Genomic DNA, 22,897 nt, shown 5'->3' on the forward strand with positions numbered 1-22,897 from the left:
TGTGTGGAACTGTACCCCAGTGACAGTCAGTGTGTATGAAACTGTATCCCAGTGAGAGTCAGTGTGTATGGAACTGTACCCCAGTGACAGTCAGGGTGTATGGAACTGTACCCCAGTGACAGTGTGTGTGGAACTGTACCCCAGTGACAGTCAGGATCTTTGGAACTGTACCCCAGTGAGAGTCAGTGTGTGTGGAACTGTACCCCAGTGAGAGTCAGTGTGTGTGGAACTGTACCCCAGTGATAGTCAGTGTGTGTGGAACTGTACCCCAGTGAGAGTCAGTGTGTGTGGAACTGTACCCCAGTGAGAGTCAGTGTGTGTGGAACTGTACCCCAGTGATAGTCAGTGTGTATGAAACTGTACCCCAGTGAGAGTCAGTGTGTATGAAACTGTATACCTGTGGAGTTTCAGTAATTTTTGGGAATAGTTGAAAGGAGATTTGAAGCAAATAAGAGTGTATGAAATAAGAGCATAGAGTGGTCAGCCCTCTGAGCCTGGTCTGCCAGTCAGTAAGATGGTGCCTGTTTTTTGACCTCAACGCAAGTCTCCGGGTTTGAGAATTCCAAAGATTCAAAACTCCCTAATTGAGGAAATTCCTGCTCCTCTGAGTTGGAAATGAACAGCCCACTGTACTGAGAATCTGAGCCAAGAATATGGTGCTCCCTTCACACTCCAACAGCAGAACTTCCATTTATTTGCAGTGGAATTTCTTTTTAATTGGATTTGATTTTCACAGATATCCTGAGGGTAACCCTTCCTGCTGGCACGGCTCCGCTGCCAAGGCCTCGTTCTTCTCGTCTCATATTAATGCTGATCAAGCTGTCTAATCGGTGATTTTTTTTTTTATGAGTAATTATCCAGCGCTCCCACTCATTTTTTGTTTTTCTAAAACAGCTGTGATGTTTAAACTTTCACCATCACTCTTTTCAAAGCCAGTTCCGCCAATCCCGTGCCAATGCTTTTCTTCAAACTGGAGTGAGCTGCTGTAACATGGAAAGCACAGCAGCCATTTTGTGCACAGCAAGATCCCACAAAACAGCGCTGTGGTAAGGAGACGGGGGAAAGAGCAGAGGAGCTGCAGAAACTCAAAACCAGGCAGAAAGCGACACAGCAGCATCCATCAATCTATGGTCTCAGCATTTATTACATTTCAATACTTTACAAAAAAACACACTCTAACATAGTATTTTAAAAAGGCTCTGAATATCACAGGTATTAAAGATTACCATCAGTAAGTGTAAAATGTGGATCTTGTGTGTTGGTAATCACATGTCCCTATTCTTTATACAATTGAAGGTAACATCATCAGTTTTTGTTTCCTTCCTTTGCTCACAAGTTGCTACAGTGTCCACACCATCCTTTTTCCTGTTTCTCGCACCGTCTAATATCGCTGAGGGGTTTTTTACGCATCAGCAATAGAATCACCTTGAGTTTTTGTTCCAATTTTGCTCACATTATAAGTGTGATGTGAGATTGAAAGGGCAGAGCATGGCAGAGGGGTTGGTGAAGGGGTGAATGTATTCAGGGTCTGATATTTTGCTAGAAGGGGGTTAATCACACATTTATCTCCTGGAGTGAGGGTCATGTTCTGGCTTGTAGGCTCCCAGAAACCTCGTAATATCAGTGCTGGAAACACTATTGGGTGTCGGCTACAGACAAGCCTCGAGCTCCATAGAACTGGGAGTAAAGTCAGGTCAGTCAGTCAGACAGACAACGTGTTTAATTCTCCATTTTTCCACCTAGCACACTGACTGACAGTTCCTGTTACCAAGTGTGAAACGGGTTCCAGCATCAGGAAGTCATTGGGGAGATGGATAAATGGTTCCTACATCAAAGCCATGGCCAAATGCAGGGCCTGAAAAAATTAAAGGTTTGAAACAGTGAAATGGCATAACAGAAACAAGGTCCAATCTCAACCCCTTAAGAGATCTCTGCCAAGAATCTACTCCCAGCGGCGGTGAGCCTGCACACGGGTGACCTCACCGTAACCAGGGTCAAAAGCCAGCAGAGGGCAATTCTGCTGCTGCAATGCCGGAGGAGACGGACACTATGTTAAAGAGTCGGAGGGATCCTGAGGATTGGAATATGTATCTCACTGAAACTATCACCCAAGACTGAGCTTCAATAGACGGCAATGTGGCATCTTCCTATTCCCACACCAGCCAACCTGCGCCCTCCCTCTCTCAGAACAACGGCCAATTTAATGCTGAATAAGGAGCAGGTTTGAGTTTTGGGCTCATGACCTCGCAGAACGAATTTCAGACTGTCTAAACGGAGGTCAGTCCGGACATGGACAAGTCAGTGTAGAAAGGAGCAGGGAGAGTTTCGCCTCACCCTGTGTTGAACCATCGTTTCTTGAGGACATCAAGAATCGAGCTCAGCTGCACTCGATCGCCATTTGAGGGGAGCTCCCAGTTTCTTTGAGAGACAAACAGTAGCAACTGGGAACAGGAGGGATATTCACTCCCTGCAGCTGCCTCAACAGTTTTCACTTCCAGCCTGTCCTCGAAACAAATACTAATCTGTCGACATTTTTTCTATTTTTTGAGTTACTGAGCTGATTGACAGCGTGTCCCATGAGTTAGGAATTCTCAGTATGAAGTTGGATCACGTGTAGTTTTTTTCATTGTGTGCATGACCCAAGCCGTTCCCTTGTGTTACCCCGAGGCTCTGTGCTATCAGCAGTTGCAGTTTCGGAGGCATTTTCTCTCTCTTTACTCAGCGAGAGCTCAATGTCCAACTGGGAGATGGCGACTATGAATTGTAAAGGAGCCGGTATATATAAAACATACTCAGAGATGGGACACGACAGAATCCACCTCATGACAAGAGGAAAGGCAAGAATAACAACCAACCAAATGTGACGTGTTCTTTGGTTCAGCCATTGCCAACAAATGGATTTTTTTGTTAAACGAGGGCCTAATCCTCCTTCTGCTGCAGAGAAAACCACACTGAAGGAATTTGAAGTTCAGCTCCTCAGCAAGGGGGAAGTGATGACAATGGACCAATCAAAATCATCCATTTGGGGACGATGGATTAGTTCAATCTCTCAGTTTGGGCGGGGGGATTTTCTTTATACTTGGAATCTGACAATTACCATAGCTCAGAAACATGCCATTCAGCCCATCTACTCCATGCTAGTGTTTTTATTCCACATGAGCCTCCTTCTATTCTAATTATCTCCTCCCACCCAGCTCCATTTCCCTCTGCGTCCTTCCCGTGAACATCGAGCCTCCTGCTTCACTCACTCCGCAGGACCCTTCCGGCTAGTGTCTGATGTATAACTGTGATCTGCCTAGATATGAAGGAAGAAACAATGTAGGAAAATTTAAATAAGATGACATTTTATTCCTGTACAGTCCCATTGGTTGGATTTTCCTCCATTGAAATGTATGGGTGGCAGAGGAATTAATGCAACACTGAATATTCCACTTGGTGTAATGGAGAGGTTTTGAAAGCCACTCTCAGGCCACAAGTCTTCGAACATCTGCAAATTTCTGCTGTTTTCCTAACCAGGACCAACATCAGCACCAGAGAACCTCCCACCACACAGTAAGGACAGTCTGACCCTACAATGTTCGAATTGTGAATCAGACCATGCTGATTCGAGCATCACTGACTGGGGTTGACACCGGAAAGGATAATGCACAAACTGGGTGGACTGCTGCTCAAATCTGAGGCAGGAGACTATGGAAGTACATGTTGCATCATTAGACCATTTTATACTTCCTCCCCTCTCCATGCTTGCTCAGAAATCACTGGCTTGCACTGCCTTTCCCTGCACTGATCTGGCTCCGTGGGTTTATGGGCTGCTGACCTCTCATTATTCCTGATGCCATCGTCCCCCTTTTTAAAAATTCTAACATCCTTCATTTTTCAGCTCCTCCCCGTTTTGGATACTCCTGTGTTAGTGTCCACCTTCTCCCTCCATCTGTGAAGCCATGAATCACACTCCCCCTCTCGACCCTGGGGAAACAGCACTGTGGGTGTGGGTGTACCCACACCACATGTAGCAGTCCAAGAAGGCAGCACACCACCACCTTCTCAGCGCAATTAGGGATGGGCAATAAATGCTGTCCCAGCCAGCGACACCCACATCCCATAAATGAATAAAACTAAAAGGGGGGAAAATGCCCTGCGCTTCCTTTCAAGGGTTTGAACTCTGTGCTCTAGTTTGACCTCAATGCTTTCAACCCAATCCCTGGTGTAGGTTGTAACCTGCGCCTGTAACTTGCTGTTTTTTTCTGAAAACTGATTTCAAATAGCCTGGATTATAATGTGATGAGAGTGTTAAGGGTTCATTGGACAATGAAGGGATTAAACAATGGAGCTTCCCAAAAAATTTATAAAATGTTCAGTGAGAGGCCATGGATTGATTTTAAACTGCGAGCGGACACTGAGTGAATGAGCGAGGTGACCACGTCAATGGGAGGATCAAGCATCTTTTCCATTCTTCCTCGGAAATTGTTCAAACACTTACAGGTAACCAATCCCGTGATCAGGATCACAAGGGCTAAGACTAGAGTCAGAAGGTTTCTGTGCAGCCAGAAGGGACACAAAGGATCCTTTAAGGGGTGCTGTTTGGGCTACTCCGTACCAAGTACCAGTGGGCACCACCCACGTGCAAGCTGCAATATTGCATCAGGATCCTATGTGCCACCAGTGTAGAGTCTCCGGCCTGAGACAGGCAGATACCTGGGAGGGAATGAGGTGGTAAGTGAGATACGGTGATTTTGGAGTGACAATGCCCTAGTAGACGGAGTTAATGCCGTCCAGCCCATCTCCACACCCACCCATAAGACATAGGAGCAGAAATTAGGCCATTCGGCCCATCAAGTCTGCTCCACCCCCTCTTTCTCAGGGGCTCATACCAGGTGCTCTGGGAAAACACAGCCAGCTTATTGTGGTTGTCAAAAGTTAAAGGATTTTGTTCAGTTTGCTCAGGGGGTCATGTGGAAGCACATTTTCCACAAGGCTAGACTGGCAGGCAGGTGGGGCAGGAGATACTGCTCATGTTCTTCAACTTCTACTACATCACACCCTGGCTCCCAGTCTGAACATTATTCACAGGGAGAAGGGTTCCAATCACACGGGTTGTGAGTTCTTAGGTATTGGTTGGTTGGAGTGTGCGATTCACATAAGCAAACAGTCGACAGTGAAGCAAACCCACAGGAACAAACACGAGGAACATGAATACAAACGTCAGAAAAATATCAAAATTGGAAGACTTTAGACAACAGAAACACCTCTATAAGAAGCAGATGTGAGCTCAGAAAGATTCTGTGATCATCAAGATCGATAATGAGAGAGATTTTGTGAGATTTGAATGGGCTGTGGTTGCACATTCCTGCATCTCACAGCACACACTGATTCAACTTGTGGTAGTTCCCCTCTTCATTTCAGGACAGTATCAGAAAGAAAATTGTTTTTTTTTTTGGGAGAATGATGAAGAACCTTCTGCCGCTGCTCACTCCTTCACCTGCTCCATGAGGAACTGCTGACAGTCAATGTCTCCTTTCACCTCCGGAGACCCTTTCGCTTTCACCCCCGTCTTTGGTTCAACACACCAGCACTTCCCACGTTGTCCATCCAGTGATGGGTGACACTGTGGAGCAAAGCAAAGTGCAGACATGTTTCAACAATTCCAATCCACTCGGATACATGGATTCCACAGAACAGTAGCTCAATCAGGTCACTTGCAAATTGGAAATGTACAGACCGAGCTTCTCAACATCAGGAACATTCGATGATTAAAACATTCCCATTAGAGAGATTGGGGGCAAATTTAACCCAATATCTGTTGGAAGTAAGTCAAACGTGCAAAAAATAATCTAAACTCAGCATCGGTACAAATTCATCAAAACTAGAAAGGCACAGAGAATGACCCTCTATCTAACCCCGTGCTGTACCTGTACTGGGAGCATTTGATGAGGGCAGTGTAGAGGGAGCTTTACTCTGTATCTAACCCCGTGCTGTACCTGTCCTGGGAGTGTTTGATGCGGACAGTGTAGAGGGAGCTTTGCTCTGTATCTAACCCCGTGCTGTACCTGCCCTGAGAGTGTTTGATGGGGACACTGTAGAGGGAGCATTACTCTGTATCTAACCCCGTGCTGTACCTGTACTGGGAGCGTTTGATGAGGACAGTGTGGAGGGAGCTTTACTCTGTATCTAACCCCGTGCTGTACCTGTCCTGGGAGTGTTTGATGGGGACAGTGTAGAGGGAGCTTTACTCTGTATCTAACCCCGTGCTGTACCTGCCCTGGGAGTGTTTGATGGGGACAGTGTAGAGGGAGCTTTACTCTGTATCTAACCCTGTGCTGTACCTGTCCTGGGAGTGTTTGATGGGGACAGTGTAGAGGGAGCGTTACTCTGTATCTAACCATGTACTGTACCTGTCCTGGGAGTGTTTGATGGGGACAGTGTAGAGGGAGCTTTACTCTGTATCTAACCCCGTGCTGTACCTGTACTGGGAGCATTTGATGAGGGCAGTGTAGAGGGAGCTTTACTCTGTATCTAACCCCGTGCTGTACCTGTCCTGGGAGTGTTTGATGCGGACAGTGTAGAGGGAGCTTTGCTCTGTATCTAACCCCGTGCTGTACCTGCCCTGAGAGTGTTTGATGGGGACACTGTAGAGGGAGCATTACTCTGTATCTAACCCTGTGCTGTACCTGTACTGGGAGCGTTTGATGAGGGCAGTGTGGAAGGAGCTTTACTCTGTATCTAACCCCGTGCTGTACCTGTCCTGGGAGTGTTTGATGGGGACAGTGTAGAGGGAGCTTTACTCTGTATCTAACCCCGTGCTGTACTTGTCCTGGGAGTGTTTGATGGGGACAGTGTAGAGGGAGCTTTACTCTGTATCTAACCCCGTGCTGTACCTGTCCTGGGAGTGTTTGATGGGGACAGTGTAGAGGGAGCTTTGCTCTGTATCTAATCCCGAGCTGTACCTGTCTTGGGAGTGTTTGATGGGGAGAGTGTAGAGGGAGTTTACTGTCCTGCTTTTTGGCCATTGAGACATGCACAATGTCAGTAGCATTAACGCTGCCTTTAATTCTCAGTTTTCCTTTGGGAGGTATTGTTGAGCATCTTCCCCAAGTGATAGAAAAATCCCAGCCTGAGAGTTAAAAGCTTTGCTGTTAAATTTCATGGTAATTACTGATAAAATACAAACCTGCTTTGGATGATAAAATCCCTTCCTGTCACAGTTGGGGATAGGAATATGGTACAAATTTTCATGTGTCTGACTCAGTGACATTGCAAACCTCTCCAGCACTCGCTGTAGCTCACCATGGCAGGGTCCCTAGGGACAGGAAGAATTAGAACAGCACAGATTGATCACCTTCACCCGCGAGGACTCAGCAAGGATCCCGCAGATCACCCTCACCCGCGAGGACTCAGCAAGGATCCCCTGGATCACCCTCACCCACGAGGACTCAGCAAGGATCCCCCGGATCACCCTCACCCACGAGGACTCAGCAAGGATCCCCTGGATCACCTCACCCACGAGGACTCAGCAAGGATCCTCCGGATCACCCTCACCCACGAGGACTCAGCAAGGATCCCCCGGATCACCCTCACCCACGAGGACTCAGCAAGGATCCCCCGGATCACCCTCACCCACGAGGACTCAGCAAGGATCCCCCTCACCCATGAGCACTCAGCAAGGATCCCCTGGATCACCCTCACCCGCGAGCACTCAGCAAGGATCCACCGGATCACCCTCACCCACGAGCACTCAGCAAGGATCCCCCGGATCACCCTCACCCACGAGCACTCAGCAAGGATCCCCTGGATCACCCTCACCCGCGAGCACTCAGCAAGGATCCACCGGATCACCCTCACCCGCGAGCACTCAGCAAGGATCCCCCGGATCACCCTCACCGGCGAGGACTCAGCAAGGATCCCCAGGATCACCCTCACCCGCAAGGACTCAGCAAGGATCCCCCGGATCACCCTCACCCACGAGGACTCAGCAAGGATCCCCCGGATCACCCTCACCCACGAGGACTCAGCAAGGATCCCCCGGATTACTCCGACAAGAACAATTACATTCGGGTAGCCCTGAGTGAAATGCATTTCAAAAACTACAATCCATTAATTGAAGAAAAAGAGGCAATTACTTCCTTTAAAGGGAAAAAATTGCAGGAGTTTAAAGTCTGCAGTTTGGAGTGAAGACATTTCAGAGGGAGCTCAGAGAGGGAAATAAAATACTAAAAGGAATGGATAAAACATTATAGTGTCATAATTCAAGGGAGTGGAAGCAGAGGAGGGAAATTTAAACTGGTGGAAAGTAATTTAAATGGAAAAAATAAGTCAGGAAAAGATCATCTGTAATTATTGAGGGGGAATAGTTGGAAAAATGGACAGGTGTGGTTAACAATTAAAAACATCAGAGTTTACAGTGTGAAGTAGAAAGTTAGAGTGCTGGGGGGTGTGGGGGGGATGGGCTTCAATCAGATGGTATTGATTAAAAAATTCTTCACACTGAGATAGTTACAGGAAATGCTAAAGATACAGCAGGTCCTGAACAATGTTTCAGTCGGAGATACAGTCCGCCCGATTGAGTCGATCCAAATAACCAACCCATTGGTCAGACCCAGCAGAGAGAAAAGAGAGAGAAACAAACAGTTTCATGATTTGGATTGGATTCACAATCCTCTACTGGGTCCTGGTGAAAGGGTTAATGATTCAGACCTGGAGCAGCAAACTGACTGACTGCCTATTTCCAGAGTTTGTATCTTTTTCTCTCCACATTGGGCTGTGGGATGTTTACTTCTGAGACATGCTGCTCCATGGGGAATGGGAGTGTGTGCTAGGGACTACCCGCTCAATAGCAGCATTGCCCTTGAAGCAGGTCCCCTGGCTCACCAGGAAATGGCTCCCAAGGGACAGAACAAAGAACTGAAGGGAGAATAAAAAGCATGAATTAAATTTGCTGTGTGGTAACTGAGCTCGACAGCCTTAGCCGTTCATTAGGGACGGCTACACATCTTCACAGGGCGGTATGGTGACTAACTCAATGTCTGCCAGTCAATGCTGCAGGGAACCAGGCACCAGTACAGGCACCTATTCCTTATCTACACTGCATTAAAGAAATAACCTGAAATTATACATAACATCCCAAAACATTTCACAGCCAATGAAGTACTATTGAAGAGTTGTCAGTGTTGTATTGTAGAAGACGCAGCAGCCAATTACTACACAGCAAGATCCCACAAACAGCAAGCTGATAAGGATCAGATCTTCTATTTTAGTGATGTTAGTTGAGGGGTAAATGTTGGTCGGGTCACCAGGGAGATTGCTACTTTTCTTCAAAATAGTGCCACGGGATCTTTTACATCCACCTGACCGGGTAGATGGGGCCTTGATTTATCATCTCATCTGAAAGACAGCCCCTCCGACAATGAAGCACCCCCTCATTGCTGCCCCTCTGATCGTGCAGCACTCCATCAATGCTGCCCCTCTGACATACGAACGTATGAATTAGGAGCAGGAGGAGGCCATTCAGCCCCTCGATCCTGCTCTGCCATTCAATAAGATCATGGCTGATTTGACTGTAACCTCAACTCCACATTCCTGCCTACCCCCGATACCCTTTTACTCCCTTACTCATCAAGAATCCATCTAGCTCTGCCTAAAAAATATTTAAAGACTGCTTCCACTGCCTTTTGAGGAAGAGAGTTCCAAAGACTCGCAACCCTCTGGGAGAAAAAATGTCTCCTCATCTCTGTCTTATTTTTAAACTGTGACCCCTAGTTCTAGATTCTCCCAGGAACATCCTCTCCACATCCGCCCTGTCAAGACCCCTCAGGATCTTATATGTTTTAATCAAGTCGCCTCTTACTCTTCTAAACTCCAGCAGATACAAGCCCAGCCTTTCTTCATAAGACAACCCGCCAATGCCAAGTATTAATCTGGTAAACCTTCTCTGAACTGCTACCAATGCATTTACATCCTTCCTTAAATAAGGAGACCAATACTATAAACACACAGTATTCCAGATGTGGTCTCACAAGTGTTCTGTACAACTGAAGCATAACCTCTCTCCTTTTGTATTCAATTCCCCTCAGTATAAACAGTAACATTCTATTAGCTCTGCTAATTACTTGCTGTACCTGCATACTGGCCTTTTGTGATTCATGCACTAGGACACCTAGGTCCCTCTGCACCTCAGAGCTCTGCAATCTCTCAACATTTAGATAATAAGCTTCTTTATTCTTCCTGCCAAAATGGACAATTTCACATTTTCCCACAATATACTCCATTTGCAGGTCTTTGCCCGCTCGCTTAATCTATCCATGTCCCTTTGTAGCCTCCTTATGTCCTCTTCACAACTTACTTTCCTACTTATCTTTGTGTCGTTAGCAAATTTAGCAACCATGCCTTCTGTCCCTTCATCGAAGTCAAAAGACTGTAAAAGGTTGAGGCCCCAGCGCTGATCCCTGTGGCACACCACTCATCACATCCTGCCAACCAGAAAAAGATCCATTTATGCCAACTCTCTGTGTCCTGTTAGCCAGCCAATCTTCTATCCATGCCAATATGTTACCCTCTGCACCATGAGCTTTTATTTTCTGCAAATAACCTTTGATGTGGCACCTTATCAAATGCCTTCTGGAAATCTAAGTACAGTAAATACACAGGTTCCACCTTCATCCACAGCATATATTACTTCTTCAAAGAACTCCAATAAATTGACTAAACATTATTTCCTTCTCACTAAGCCATGCCGACTGCCTGATTACCCTGAATTTATCTAAGTGCCCTGTTATAATGTCTTTAATAATAGCTTCTAACATTTTCCCTATGACAGATGTTAAGCTAAATGGCCTGTTTTCTGTCTCCCTCCCTTTTTGAATACAGGAATTACATTTGCTATTTTCCTGTCTACTGGAACCTTCCCCGAATCTAGGGAATTTTGGAAAATTAAAACCCATGCATCAACCATTTCACGAGCCACTCCCTTTAAGACCCTAGGATGAAGTTCATCAGGATCCAGGGACTCGTCAACTCGCAGGTCCAACAATTTGCAAGTACCACTTCCCTGGTGATTGTCATTTTCTCCAGTTCCTCCCTCCCTTCCATTTCCTGATTTACAGCTATTTCTGGGACGTTACATGTATCCTCTATAGTGAAGGCCGAGGAAAAATTAATCTGTCATCTCCTTACTTTCCATTAATTCCCCAGACTCATTTCCTATTGGACAAACACTCACACTTTGTTAACTCATTCCTATTTTTAAAAATCTATAGAAACTCTTCGTGTGTCTTTATATTTCTGCTAGCTTTCTCTCATACTCTCATTTTTCCCTCCTTATTAATCTTTTAGTTATTCTTTGCTGTTTTTTGTATTCTGTCCAACTTTCTGACCTGCCACCCAGTTTTGTGCAATTATATGCTTTTTCTTTAAGTTTGATACTATATTTAACTATTTAGTTAACCATGGAGAGTAGCCCCCCCACCTCCCTTGGAATTTTTCTTTCTCATTGGAATGTATCTATTCTGCGTATTCTCAAATATCACCTTAAATGTCTGCCACTGCATCTCTATTGATCTATCCCTTGACCTAATTTCCCAGTTTACTTTAGTTAGCTCTGCTTTCATGCCCTCATATTTGCCCTTATTTAAGTTTAAAATACTAGATTTAGACACACTCTTCTCTCCCTCAAACAGAATGTAAAATTCAATCATTAATGATTGTTGTTACCTAGTGGCGCCTTCACTATGAGGTCATTAATTAATCATATCTCATTGTACAATACCAGGTTTAGGATAGCCTGCTCTCTGGTGCCAACCAGAATGTGCTGTTCTAAGAAACTATCCCGAAAACATTCAATGGAATTCCTCATCTAGGCTACTTTGCCAATCTGATTTTTCCAGTGTATATGTAGATTAAAATGCCAATGATCACCACAATCCGCCATGATTGTGTATGAAAGTGCGGCGCTCCCTCGGGGCTGACCCTCGGGCAGTGCGGCGCTCCCTCAGTGCTGACCCTCGGGCAGTGCGGCGCTCCCTCAGTGCTGACCCTCGGGCAGTGCAGCACTCCCTCGGTGCTGACCCTCGGGCAGTGCGGCGCTCCCTCAGTGCTGACCCTCGGGACGCTCCCTCAGTGCTGACCCTCGGGCAGTGCGGCGCTCCCTCAGTGCTGACCCCCGGGCAGTGCGGCGCTCCCTCAGTGCTGACCCCCGGGCAGTGCGGCACTCCCTCGGGGCTGACCCTCGGGCAGTGCGGCGCTCCCTCAGTGCTGACCCTCGGGGCAGTGCGGCGCTCCCTCAGTGCTGACCCTCGGGCAGTGCGGCGCTTCCTCAGTGCTGACCCTCGGGCAGTGCGGCGCTCCCTCAGTGCTGACCCTCGGGCAGTGCGGCGCTCCCTCAGTGCTGACCCTCGGGCAGTGCGGCGCTCCCTCGGGGCTGACCCTCGGGCAGTGCGGCGCTCCCTCAGTGCTGACCCTCGGGCAGTGCGGCGCTCCCTCAGTGCTGACCCCTGGGCAGTGCGGCGCTCCCTCGGTGCTGACCCTCGGGCAGTGCGGCGCTCCCTCGGGGCTGACCCTCGGGCAGTGCGGCGCTCCCTCAGTGCTGACCCCCGGGCAGTGCGGCGCTCCCTCAGTGCTGACCCTCTGACAGTGCGGCGCTCCCTCAGTGCTGACCCTCGGGCAGTGCGGCGCTCCCTCGGTGCTGACCCTCGGGCAGTGCGGCGCTCCCTCGGTGCTGACCCCCGGGCAGTGCGGCGCTCCCTCGGTGCTGACCCTCGGGCAGTGCGGCGCTCCCTCGGGGCTGACCCTCGGGCAGTGCGGCGCTCCCTCGGTGCTGACCCTCGGGCAGTGCGGCGCTCCCTCGGGGCTGACCCTTGGGCAGTGCGGCGCTCCCTCAGTGCTGACCCTCGGGCAGTGCGGCGCTCCCTCGGTGCTGACCCTCGGGCAGTGCGGCGCTCCCTCAGTGCTGACCCTCGGGCAGTGCGGCGCTCCCTCAGTGCTGACCCTCGGGCAGTGTGGCGCTCCCTCAGTGCTGACCCTCGGGAGTGTCAGTCTGGATAATGTGCTCAGTCCCTGGAGTACGACATGAATCCACAACCTTCAGACTCGGACGCAACTGAGTGAGCCAGGGTTGACCTTACACTTGAATTTCTTCTTCTTTACAGCAGAATAGTATAGCACATGGTAATATCATAGCAGCATTTTACCAAGTGTGGCATCAAGGAGGCCTTGCAAAACTGGAGTCAATGGGAATCAGGGGGAAAACTCTCCGCTGGTTGGAGTCATACCTAGCACAAAGGAAGATGATTGTGGTTGTTGGAGGTCAGTCATTTCAGCTACAGAACATCACTGCAGGAGTTCCTCAGGGTAGTGTCCTCGGCCCAACCATCTTCAGCTGCTTCATCAATGACCTTCCTTCCATCACAAAGTCAGAAGTGGGGATGTTCACTGATGATTTGCACAATGTTCAGTATCATTTGTGACTCCTCAGATACTGAAGCTGTCAATTCCAAATGCAGCAAGACCTGGACAATAGCCATGCTTGGGCTGACAAATGGCAAGTAACATTCGCACCACACAAGTGTCAGGCAATGACCATCTCCAAGAAGAGAGAATCTGACCACTGCCCCATGACATTCAATGGCCTTGCCATCGTTGATCCCCCACTATCAACATCCTGGGGGTTACCATTGACCAGAAACTGAACTGGACTAGCCATATAAATACTGTGGCTACAAGAGCAGGTCAGAGGCTAGGAATCCTGCAGCGAGTAACTCACCTCCTGACTCCCCAAAGTCTGTCCACCATCTACAAGGCACAAGTCAGGAGTGTGATGGAGTACTGCCCACTTGCCTGAATGAGTGCAGCTCCAACAACACTCAAGAAGCTTGACACTGTCCAGGACAAAGCAGCCCCGCTTGATTGGCACCACATCCAAACATTTACTCCCTCCACCAACGACTCACAGTAGCAGCAGTGTGTACCATTTACATGAAGCACTGCAGGAAATTCAAAAAACCTCGTTCGACAGCACCTTCCAAACCCACGAACACTACCACCTAGAAGGACAAGGGCAACAGATAGATATGAACACCACCACCTGGAAGTTCCCCTCCAAGTCACTCACCATCCTGATTTGGAAATATATCGCTGTTCCTTCACTGTCGCTGGGTCAAAATCCTGGAACTCCCTTCCTAACAGCACTGTGGGTGTATCTACACCACAGGAATTGCAGTGGTTCAAGAAGGCAGCTCACCACCACCTTCTCAAGGGCAATTAGGGATGGGCAATAAATGCTGGCCTAGCCAGCAAAGCCCACATCCTCTGAATGAATAAAAAAAACCCTCTGAAATTCCTCTGTCCAGTCTGGCTGATCCGATCTGACAGCTTTAGTTTCTGCTCTGAATTCCCCAAGGGCACACTGATTAAACTGGGAAGAACGAGGAGGACCACCAGAGGTCAGTTATACAGAATGTACAGCAGGACTGCTCCATGCTCCACCCACCCTACCTCATCTCACCCTCTGTCCTTCTCCCCTCTGTTTATCTAACCTTAAATGTAACTTGCACCTTAGGAAACAGACACAGACAGTTTGGGGGCCAGTGAGTGTCTGAAAATTATGGCAAGAGGCAGCAGCTTCAGGAGCGAACAGAAAAGATGGGGGGAGGGGTGGAGGTCAGTAAGGAGTGAGGGGGGAGAGAAAGAAAGTGAGGGGGAGAGAAAGAAAGTGATAGAGAGGGGAAGACAGAGAAAAAGAGAGCGAGAAAGGGATAGAGAGGTTGAGAAAGAGAAAGAGCGAGGAAGAGAGTGGATGGGAAAGAGAGAGGGAGAGGGAGAGAGAGGGAGGTCAGGAGCTGGTCATTCAATTAAATATCAAAATGAATTCTCCTGAGAAAAATTCGTTTCTGTGCGTTATTTCTCGATCGGCTGTCAGACAACCAGAATCTCTCAGTTTAGCAATCTGGAGAATCAGAATTTACAGGCCAGGATGTCCCTGATTAAAAGGGTTAGAGTACTGTTCCCAAACTCACCATTATCCGAGGCTCATCACGGATGTGGTTGTTCTTCGACTTTCCATTATTGTGCGTCTTCTCGCGAATCCGGGCGTAGTGTTTGGCGATGCATTTCTTGTCATAGGAGTGGCAGGGGATGTGGCTGCTGTCTGGGTATTCCAGTTCCCAGTAATCGTCAATATCTGCACGGAACACAATCAGATTCAAATTTCAGCGGGAAAGTGAAAATACACACGTTTCCAAAATCACAGCAGCCAATCAGCTCACTCCCGAGAGACACCAGCAGATCACACCCCTCGAGAGCTGGGGGTGGTGACCCCAGCTGATCCAAGGTGAAGACACTGGTCACTATTTAACACCAGTTAAAGAGAGACAACCACACTGTAGCTGCTCTGTATCTCACTAATGAACACACAGCAACTCTGTCAGTTGTCATTTACCACAGCACAAATATATTTTATTTTCATTTTACGATTTATATTAATTCTGTTCAGGAAGTTATATTTTGCACCTCTAAACATTTCAGGAAAAATGGAATACTACAAGGCAGTATGGAATTAAATGGAAGGGACCAGCCAGGACTGAGTAGATCACCTACTTCCCTCTGAGTCAGAACATGGTTCACATCTCATTCCAGAGACTTGAGCAAAAAAATCCAAGCTGACACTTCAATGCAGTACCGAGGGAGCGCCGCACTGTCGGAGGGTCAGTACCAAGGGAGCGCCACACTGTTGGAGGGTCAGTACCGAGGGAGCACTGTACTGTCGGAGGGTCAGTACTGAGGGAGCGCCGCACGGTCGGAGGGTCAGTACCGAGGGAGCGCCGCACGGTCGGAGGGTCAGTACCGAGGGAGCACCGCACTGTCGGAGGGTCAGTACCGAGGGAGTGCCGCACTGTCGGAGGGTCAGTACCGAGGGAGCACCGCACTGTCGGAGGGTCAGTACCGAGGGAGCGCCACACTGTTGGAAGGTCAGTATTAAGGGAGTGCTGCACTGTCGGAGGGTCAGTACTGAGGAGATGTCTTATTGGCATAGGGCAATTAAGATTAGAGAGATGAATACGTGGCTCAAAGACTGGTGTGGGAGAAGTGGGTTCCAGATCACGGGGCATTGGCACCAGTACCGGGGAAAGTGGGTGCTGTACCTTTGGGATGTTCTACATCTGAACCGTGCTGGGACCAAGGTTCTAGCCACGTAACTAGGGAAGTAGAGTGGGTTTTAAACTAAATTGTGGTACAAGCGATCAAATTTGGGAAGAGGTGGTAAATCAAAGAGTAGAGATAAGGCAAGAGAGAAAGGAACTAATATGGGAAATGATAAACAGACCTTAACATGAAGGGATAGAGAGTACATCAGCAGATAAGGTTAGGGGTCCATATCTGAATGCACATAGCATTCAAAACAAAACAGATGAACTGAGAGCGCAAATAGAAATAAATAAGTATGATCTGATAGCCCTTACAGAGACCTGGCTACAGGATGACATAGTTTGGGACCTGAATATTGAAGGGTATGTGACATTTAGGGAGGACAAGAAGGTAGGAAAAGGTGAAGGGGTGGCTCTGTTAATTAATGATGGTTTTAGCACATTAGAGAGGGATGACCCAAGTTCAGGAAGCCAGGATGTAGAAGCAGTCTGGGTACAGATGAGAAATGATAATGGCAAGAAGTCGCTTGTGGGAGTGGTGTACAGGCCCCCTAATGGCAACCACACGGGTAGATGGGGAATAAAGGAAGAAATAATGGGAGCTTGTCAGAAAGGCACGGCAATAATCATGGGCAATTTTAATCTGCATACAGACTGGAAAAATCAGATGGGCAAAGGTAGCAGAGATGAGGAGTTCATAGCATGTTTTCAAGATAGCTTCTTAGAACAGCACATTCTGACACCAACCAGAAAATGCTAGAAGCTATTATTAAAGATTATAACAGGGCACTTAGAAAAATTCAAGGTAATCAGGCACAGTCAACATGGTTTTGTGCAAGAGAAATCTTGTTCAACCAATTTATTAGATTTCTTTGAAGAAGTAACATGTGCTGCTGGATAAAGGGGGACCGGTGGATGTACTGTACTTAGATTTCCAGAAGGCATTTGATAAAGTGCCACATCAAAAGATATTGAGGAAAATAAAAGCTCATGGTATTTTTAAAAATTCATTCACAAGATGTGGGCTTCGCTGGCTGGGCCAGCATTTATTGCCCATCCCTAGTTGCCCTTGAGAAGGTGGTGGTGAGCTGCCTTCTTGAACTGCTGCAGTCCATGTGGTGTAGGTACACCCACAGTGCTGTTAGGGAGGGAGTTCCAGGATTTTGACCCAGCGACAGTGAAGGAACGGCGATATATTTCCAAGTCAGGATGGTGAGTGACTTGGAGGGGAACTTCCAGGTGGTGGTGTTCCCATCTATTTGCTGCTATTGTCCTTCTAGATGGTGGTGGTCATGGGTTTGGAAGGTGCTGTCTAAGAAGCTTTGTGAATTCCTGCAATGCATCTTGTAGATGGTACACACTGCAGCTACTGTGAGTTGGTGTTTGGGGGAGTGAATGTTTGTGGATGTGATGCCAATCAAGCAGGCTGCTTTGTCCTGGATAGTGTCAAGCTTCTTCAGTGTTGTGGGAGCTGCACTCATCCAGGCAAGTGGGGAGTATTCCATCACACTCCTGACTTGTGCCTTGTAGATAGTGGACAGGCTTTGGGGAGTCAGGCGGTGAGTTATTCATCGCACGATTCCTAGCCTCTGACCTGCTCTTGTAGCCACAGTATTTATATGGCGAGTGCAGTTCAGTTTCTGGTCAATGGTAACCCCCAGGATGTTGATAGTGGGGGATTTAGTGATGGTAATGCCATTGAACATCAAGGGGAGATGGTTGGATTCTCTCTTGTTGCTGATGGTCATTGCCTGGCACTTGTGTGGTGCAAATGTTACTTGCCACTTGCCATCCCAAGCCTGGATATTGTCCAGGTCTTGCTGCATTTGGACATGGACTGTTTCAGTATCTGAGGAACCATGAATGATGCTGAACATTGTGCAATAATCAGCGAACATCCCCATTTCTGACCTTATGATGGAAGGAAGGTCATTGATGAAGCATCTGAAGATGGTTGGGCCGAGGACACTACCCTGAGGAACTCCTGCAATGATACCCTGGAGCTGAGATGACTGACCTCCAACAACCACAATCATCTTCCTTTGTGCTAAGTATGACTCCAACCAGTGGAGAATTTTCCCCGATTCCCATTGACTCCAGTTTTGCTAGGGCTCCTTGATGCCACACTCAGTGAAATGCAGCCTTGATGTCAAGGGCAGTCACTCTCACCTCACCTCGGGAGTTCAGCTCTTTTGTCCATGTTTGAACCAAGGCTGTAATGAGGTCAGGAGCTGAATGGCCCTGGCAAAACCCAAACTGGGCATCAATGAGCAGGTTATTGCTAAGCAAGTGCCGCTTGATAGCACTGTTGATGATCCCTTCCATTACTTTACTGATGGTTGATAGTAGACTGATGGGACGGTAATTGGCTGGGTTGGATTGTCCTGATTTTTGTGTACAGGACATACCTGGGCCGTTTTCCACATTGCTGGATAGATGCCAGTGTTGTAGCTGTCCTGGAACAGCTTGGCTAGGGGCATGGCAAAGTATTATTGCTGGAATATTGTCAGGGCCCATAGCCTTTGCAGTATCCAGTGCCTTCAGCTGTTTCTTGATATCACGTGGAGTGAATCGAATTGGCTGAAGACTGGCATCTGTGATGCTGGGGGCCTCCGGAGGAGGCCGAGATGGATCATCAACTTGGCAGTTCTGGCTGAAGATTGTTGCCAATGCTTCAGCCTTATCTTTTGCACTGATGTGCTGGGCTCCTCCATCATTGAGAATGAGGGTATTTGTGGAGCCTCCTCCTCCAGTGAGTTGTTTAATTGTCCACCACCATTCACGACTGGATGTGGCAGGACTGCAGAGCTTAGATCTGATCTGTTGGTTGTGGGATCACTTAGCTCTGTCGATCACTTGCTGCTTATGCTGTTTGGCACGCAAGTAGCCCCGTTAGTCACAATAAGAGGTTGTGGTGGAAGAATTAATCCAGGCTGGTCTTTTGGTACCAGCTGGTTTATTTTCAAGACAACTCCTCAGTGCTACTGATTTCCAAGTAGCTTCCACGCAAAGTATTCCAGCTGCATCATAATCAATGCCCATCACATGTTTAACTAACAATCGTCTTTAACGAAGTGATTGCCATATTAACAATCCTGAGTTGTCGCTTCACCAGGTTGAGGCCTCATTTTAAGCTATGCCTGGTGCTGCTCCTGGCATGCCCTCCTGCACTCTTCATTGAACCAGGGTTGATCCCCTGGCTTGATGGTAATGGTAGAGTGGGGGATATGCCGGGCCATGAGGTTACAGATTGTGTTCAAGTACAATTCTGCTGCTGCTGATGGCTCACAGCACCTCATGGATGCCCAGTCTCGAGTTGCTAAATTTGTTCAAAATCTATCCCATTTAGCACGGTGGTAGTGCCACACAACACGATGGAGGGTATCCTCAATGTGAAGATGGGACTTCATCTCCACAAGGGCTGTGCAGTGATCACTGCCGCTGATACTGTCATAGACAAATGCATAGATACAGAGGCAGGCAGGTTGCTGAGGATGAGGTCAAGAATGTTTTTCCCTCTTGTTGGTTCCCTCACCACCTGCTGCAGACCCAGTCTAGCAGCTATGTCCTTCAGGACCCGGCCAGTTCGGTCAGTAGTGGTGCTACCGAGCCACTCTTGGTGATGGACATTGAAGTCCCCCACCCAGAGTATATTCTGCACCCTTGCCACCCTCAGTGCTTCCTCCAAGTGGTGTTCAACATGGAGGAGCGCTGATTCATCAGCTGAGGGAGGGCGGTACATGGTAAACAGCAGGAGGTTTCCTTGCCCATGTTTGATCTGATGCCATGTGACTTCATGGGGCCCGGAGTCGATGTTGAGGACTCCCAGGGCAACTCCCTCCTGACTGTATACCACTGTGCCGTCACCTCTGCTGGGTCTGTCCTGCTGGTGATGTGTGCAGGGATGGTGATGGTGGTGTCTGGGGCATTATCTGTAAGGTATGATTCCGTGAGGATGACTATGTCAGGCTGTTGCTTGACTAGTCTGCGAGACAGCTCTCCCAATTTTGGCATTAGCCCCCAGATGTTAGTAAGGAGGACTTTGCAGGGTTGACAGGGCTGAGTTTGCTGTTGTTGTTTCCGGTGCCTAGGTCGATTCCAGGTGGTCAGTCTGGTTTCATTCCTTTTTTGCTAGGCCATTTCAGAGGGTATTTAAGAGTCAACCACATTGCTGTGGGTCTGGAGTCACATGTAGGCCAGACCAGGTAAGGGCAACAGATACCAGATATTACAACAATTGACTTTTAAAGAATTTAAATTCCACCATCTGCCATGGTGGGATTCGAACCTAGGTCTTCAGAGCATTACCCTGGGTCTCTGGGTTACTAGTCCAGCGACAATACCACTATGCTATTGCCTCCCCAATGGGTAACATATTGGCATTGATAGTAGATTGGCTAGCTAACAGGAAGCAGAGAGTAGGTATAAATGGGTCATTTTCTGGTTGGCAAGATGTAACAAGTGGTGTGCCACAGGGATTAGTGCTGGGGCCTCAACTTTTTACAACTTATATAAATGACTTGGATAAAGGGACCGAAGGTATGGTTGCTAAATTTGCTGATGACATAAAGATGGGTAGGAATGTAAGTTGTGAAGAGGACACAAGGAGGCTACAATAGATAGGTTAAGTGAGTGGGCAAAGATCTGGCAAATGGAGTATAATGTGGACAAATATGAAATTGTCCATTTTGGCAGGAAGAATATAAGTGGGTTATAACCCTAACCCCTATTCAGGCTATCTGAGCTCAGGAGCACTCCCCTAATACTCAGCTTCACTTGAGCTCAAAATAGCCACCTCCTGCCGACAGCTGTTTTGGGTTTGAATAAATGAACTACCTCTCCCTCAAGGAAGATAATCATCAAGAAATATTACGTTCTTCCAGATAGCCTTTCTTTCATAATTATTGGCCAGGTTATAAGTAACTAGATATTATAGAAGTCTGGGAGAGTCTCTGCAAAAAAATGTATCCCCCATTTAGGAGTATACAGCGTGGGGGTTCTGTATACAGAATATTATATGAGAAATTAGATCTTACTAACTTATTTACAAATTTATTATAGACCTGGAACATGCAATACACTCGGTGGGTAAGCACATCGCAACATTAAAGATTATAAAAAGATGGAAAACATAAAATCTTAGTTCTAATAAAGAATCCAGTGTTAAAAAATACACTTGGGATGCTGCAGACCAAAGTATCTTAGAATAACCATCAAATATTTAAAACAAAGTGTTACCTTAAATTCCCAAGTAGTTTAGCTGACTGACTAGCAGGACACAAAAACCTCCCAGTTAAAGTGTCCCGCTACTCAGCCGGCTTGAGAAGTATTTAAGCTAAAGTTTTCTCAACGCTTCTGCCTCGAATGGCAAAAGCTTCTAACTTAATAAACCTCACTGAATTGAATTGAATTATGTCATCTTTAGCAGCTGTAGGTATTACCCGTCTGTAAACCCCTTCCCTTTTTAGGGGGCTATATCATTTCTTATTATTGGCCAGTTATTTAATTGTTAAGGATGGCTTTATGATGTCGTGAGCTTTTATCTGGTCGAGGGATGTTTGTAATATCTTCCCATATCAATGTCTATAATTGCTTTTCTTCGTTCCTTACTTTTATAATCTGTGCTTTATAAAAATGGTTTTTGAAACTTTACAGAACGATCAGCTTAAGGTTTATTTTTTGTTCATGATGAGGTCACCCAAAAGTTAAAGTCTTTTCTTTTTTTCTCTTATAATTCAACTGAGGGCGGTTCTTATAAGAGCGATGTCGAGTATTCCATTTCAGTTGACTGACGATTTTAAATTAATTAATGATAGTTCAGGAGGTGTTTGTATCATCCAGAGCTCATTTTCAATGAATCCTCCTTTTCTAAAATCAGAACACATCAGCGTGCCCTTTTGCAGACAACATTGGTGCGTTAGGATGCCCTTCTTTAACATTCCTTTGCTAAAGAATAAGTCATTTAGAATTGTGAAATGGACAGAAATTAAATGTTCTGTTTTTCTTGGGATACTCCTGTATCTGGCACCTGTGTCCTGAAAAAAGCTCTTAACATTCGTTTGGCTAATAATTCATCATGGTTCTTGCTATCTGTTGTGTCCTTTGTGCCAGTCCGTTGAGGACATCCCATTAAATAATATTCCACATGGTGCACATCAAGTTCAGACGTGTCCCTGTGTGGGTGAGGTTTTTGCCCATCTTTGCCTGTTTAACAAAGAGTAACCATTTATTTAATTTTAAAATGTAATGTCCTAATTACATATGAATTCCACCTATTATCTATATTTCACCCAACTAATCTATATTTCCATCACAGAACAAAAGAGAAGCTTATTATTTAAATGGCGAGAGATTGCAGAGCTCTGAGTTGCAGAGGAATTTGGGTTTCCTCCTGCATGAATTGCAAAAGGTTAGTATGCAGGTACGGCAAGTGGTCAGGAAAGCTAATAGAACGTTATTGTTTATTGCAAGGGGAATTGAATACCAACGTAGGGAGGTTATGCTTCAGTTACACATAACATTAGTGAGACCACATCTGGATTACTGAGTAGAGTATTGGTCTCCTTGTTTAAGGGAGGATGTAAATGCATTGGGAGCAGTTCAGAGAAGATTTATGAGACTCATACCTGGAATGGGAGGGTTGTCTTATGAGGACAGGTTGGACACATTAGACTTGTAGCCACTAGAGTTTAGAAGAGTAAGAGGCGATTTACTTGATTGAAACATATAAGATCCTGAGGGGGCTTGAAAGGGTGGATGTGGAGAGG

General features: G+C 47.0%; 1 protein-coding gene across 1 annotated transcript in view; it reads right to left on the bottom strand.

Moving 5' to 3' along the window:
* Positions 1–1,124: 1,124 nt before the first annotated feature.
* Positions 1,125–22,897, bottom strand: part of LOC144667928 (insulin-like growth factor-binding protein 4) — a 57,081-nt gene continuing 35,308 nt past the window's right edge. Inside the window, exons 2-4 of the mRNA XM_078529547.1 lie at positions 15,003–15,166; positions 7,169–7,297; positions 1,125–5,605 (exon numbers count right to left, since the gene is read on the bottom strand). Of these exons, the coding sequence (XP_078385673.1) occupies positions 5,468–5,605; positions 7,169–7,297; positions 15,003–15,166 (431 nt within the window). The 3' untranslated portion in view covers positions 1,125–5,467. The remainder of the gene's footprint in view (positions 5,606–7,168; positions 7,298–15,002; positions 15,167–22,897) is intronic.

The sequence above is a fragment of the Cetorhinus maximus genome, chromosome 25 (genome assembly GCF_964194155.1).
Source record: "Cetorhinus maximus chromosome 25, sCetMax3.hap1.1, whole genome shotgun sequence".
Taxonomy (NCBI): Eukaryota; Metazoa; Chordata; class Chondrichthyes; order Lamniformes; family Cetorhinidae; genus Cetorhinus; species Cetorhinus maximus.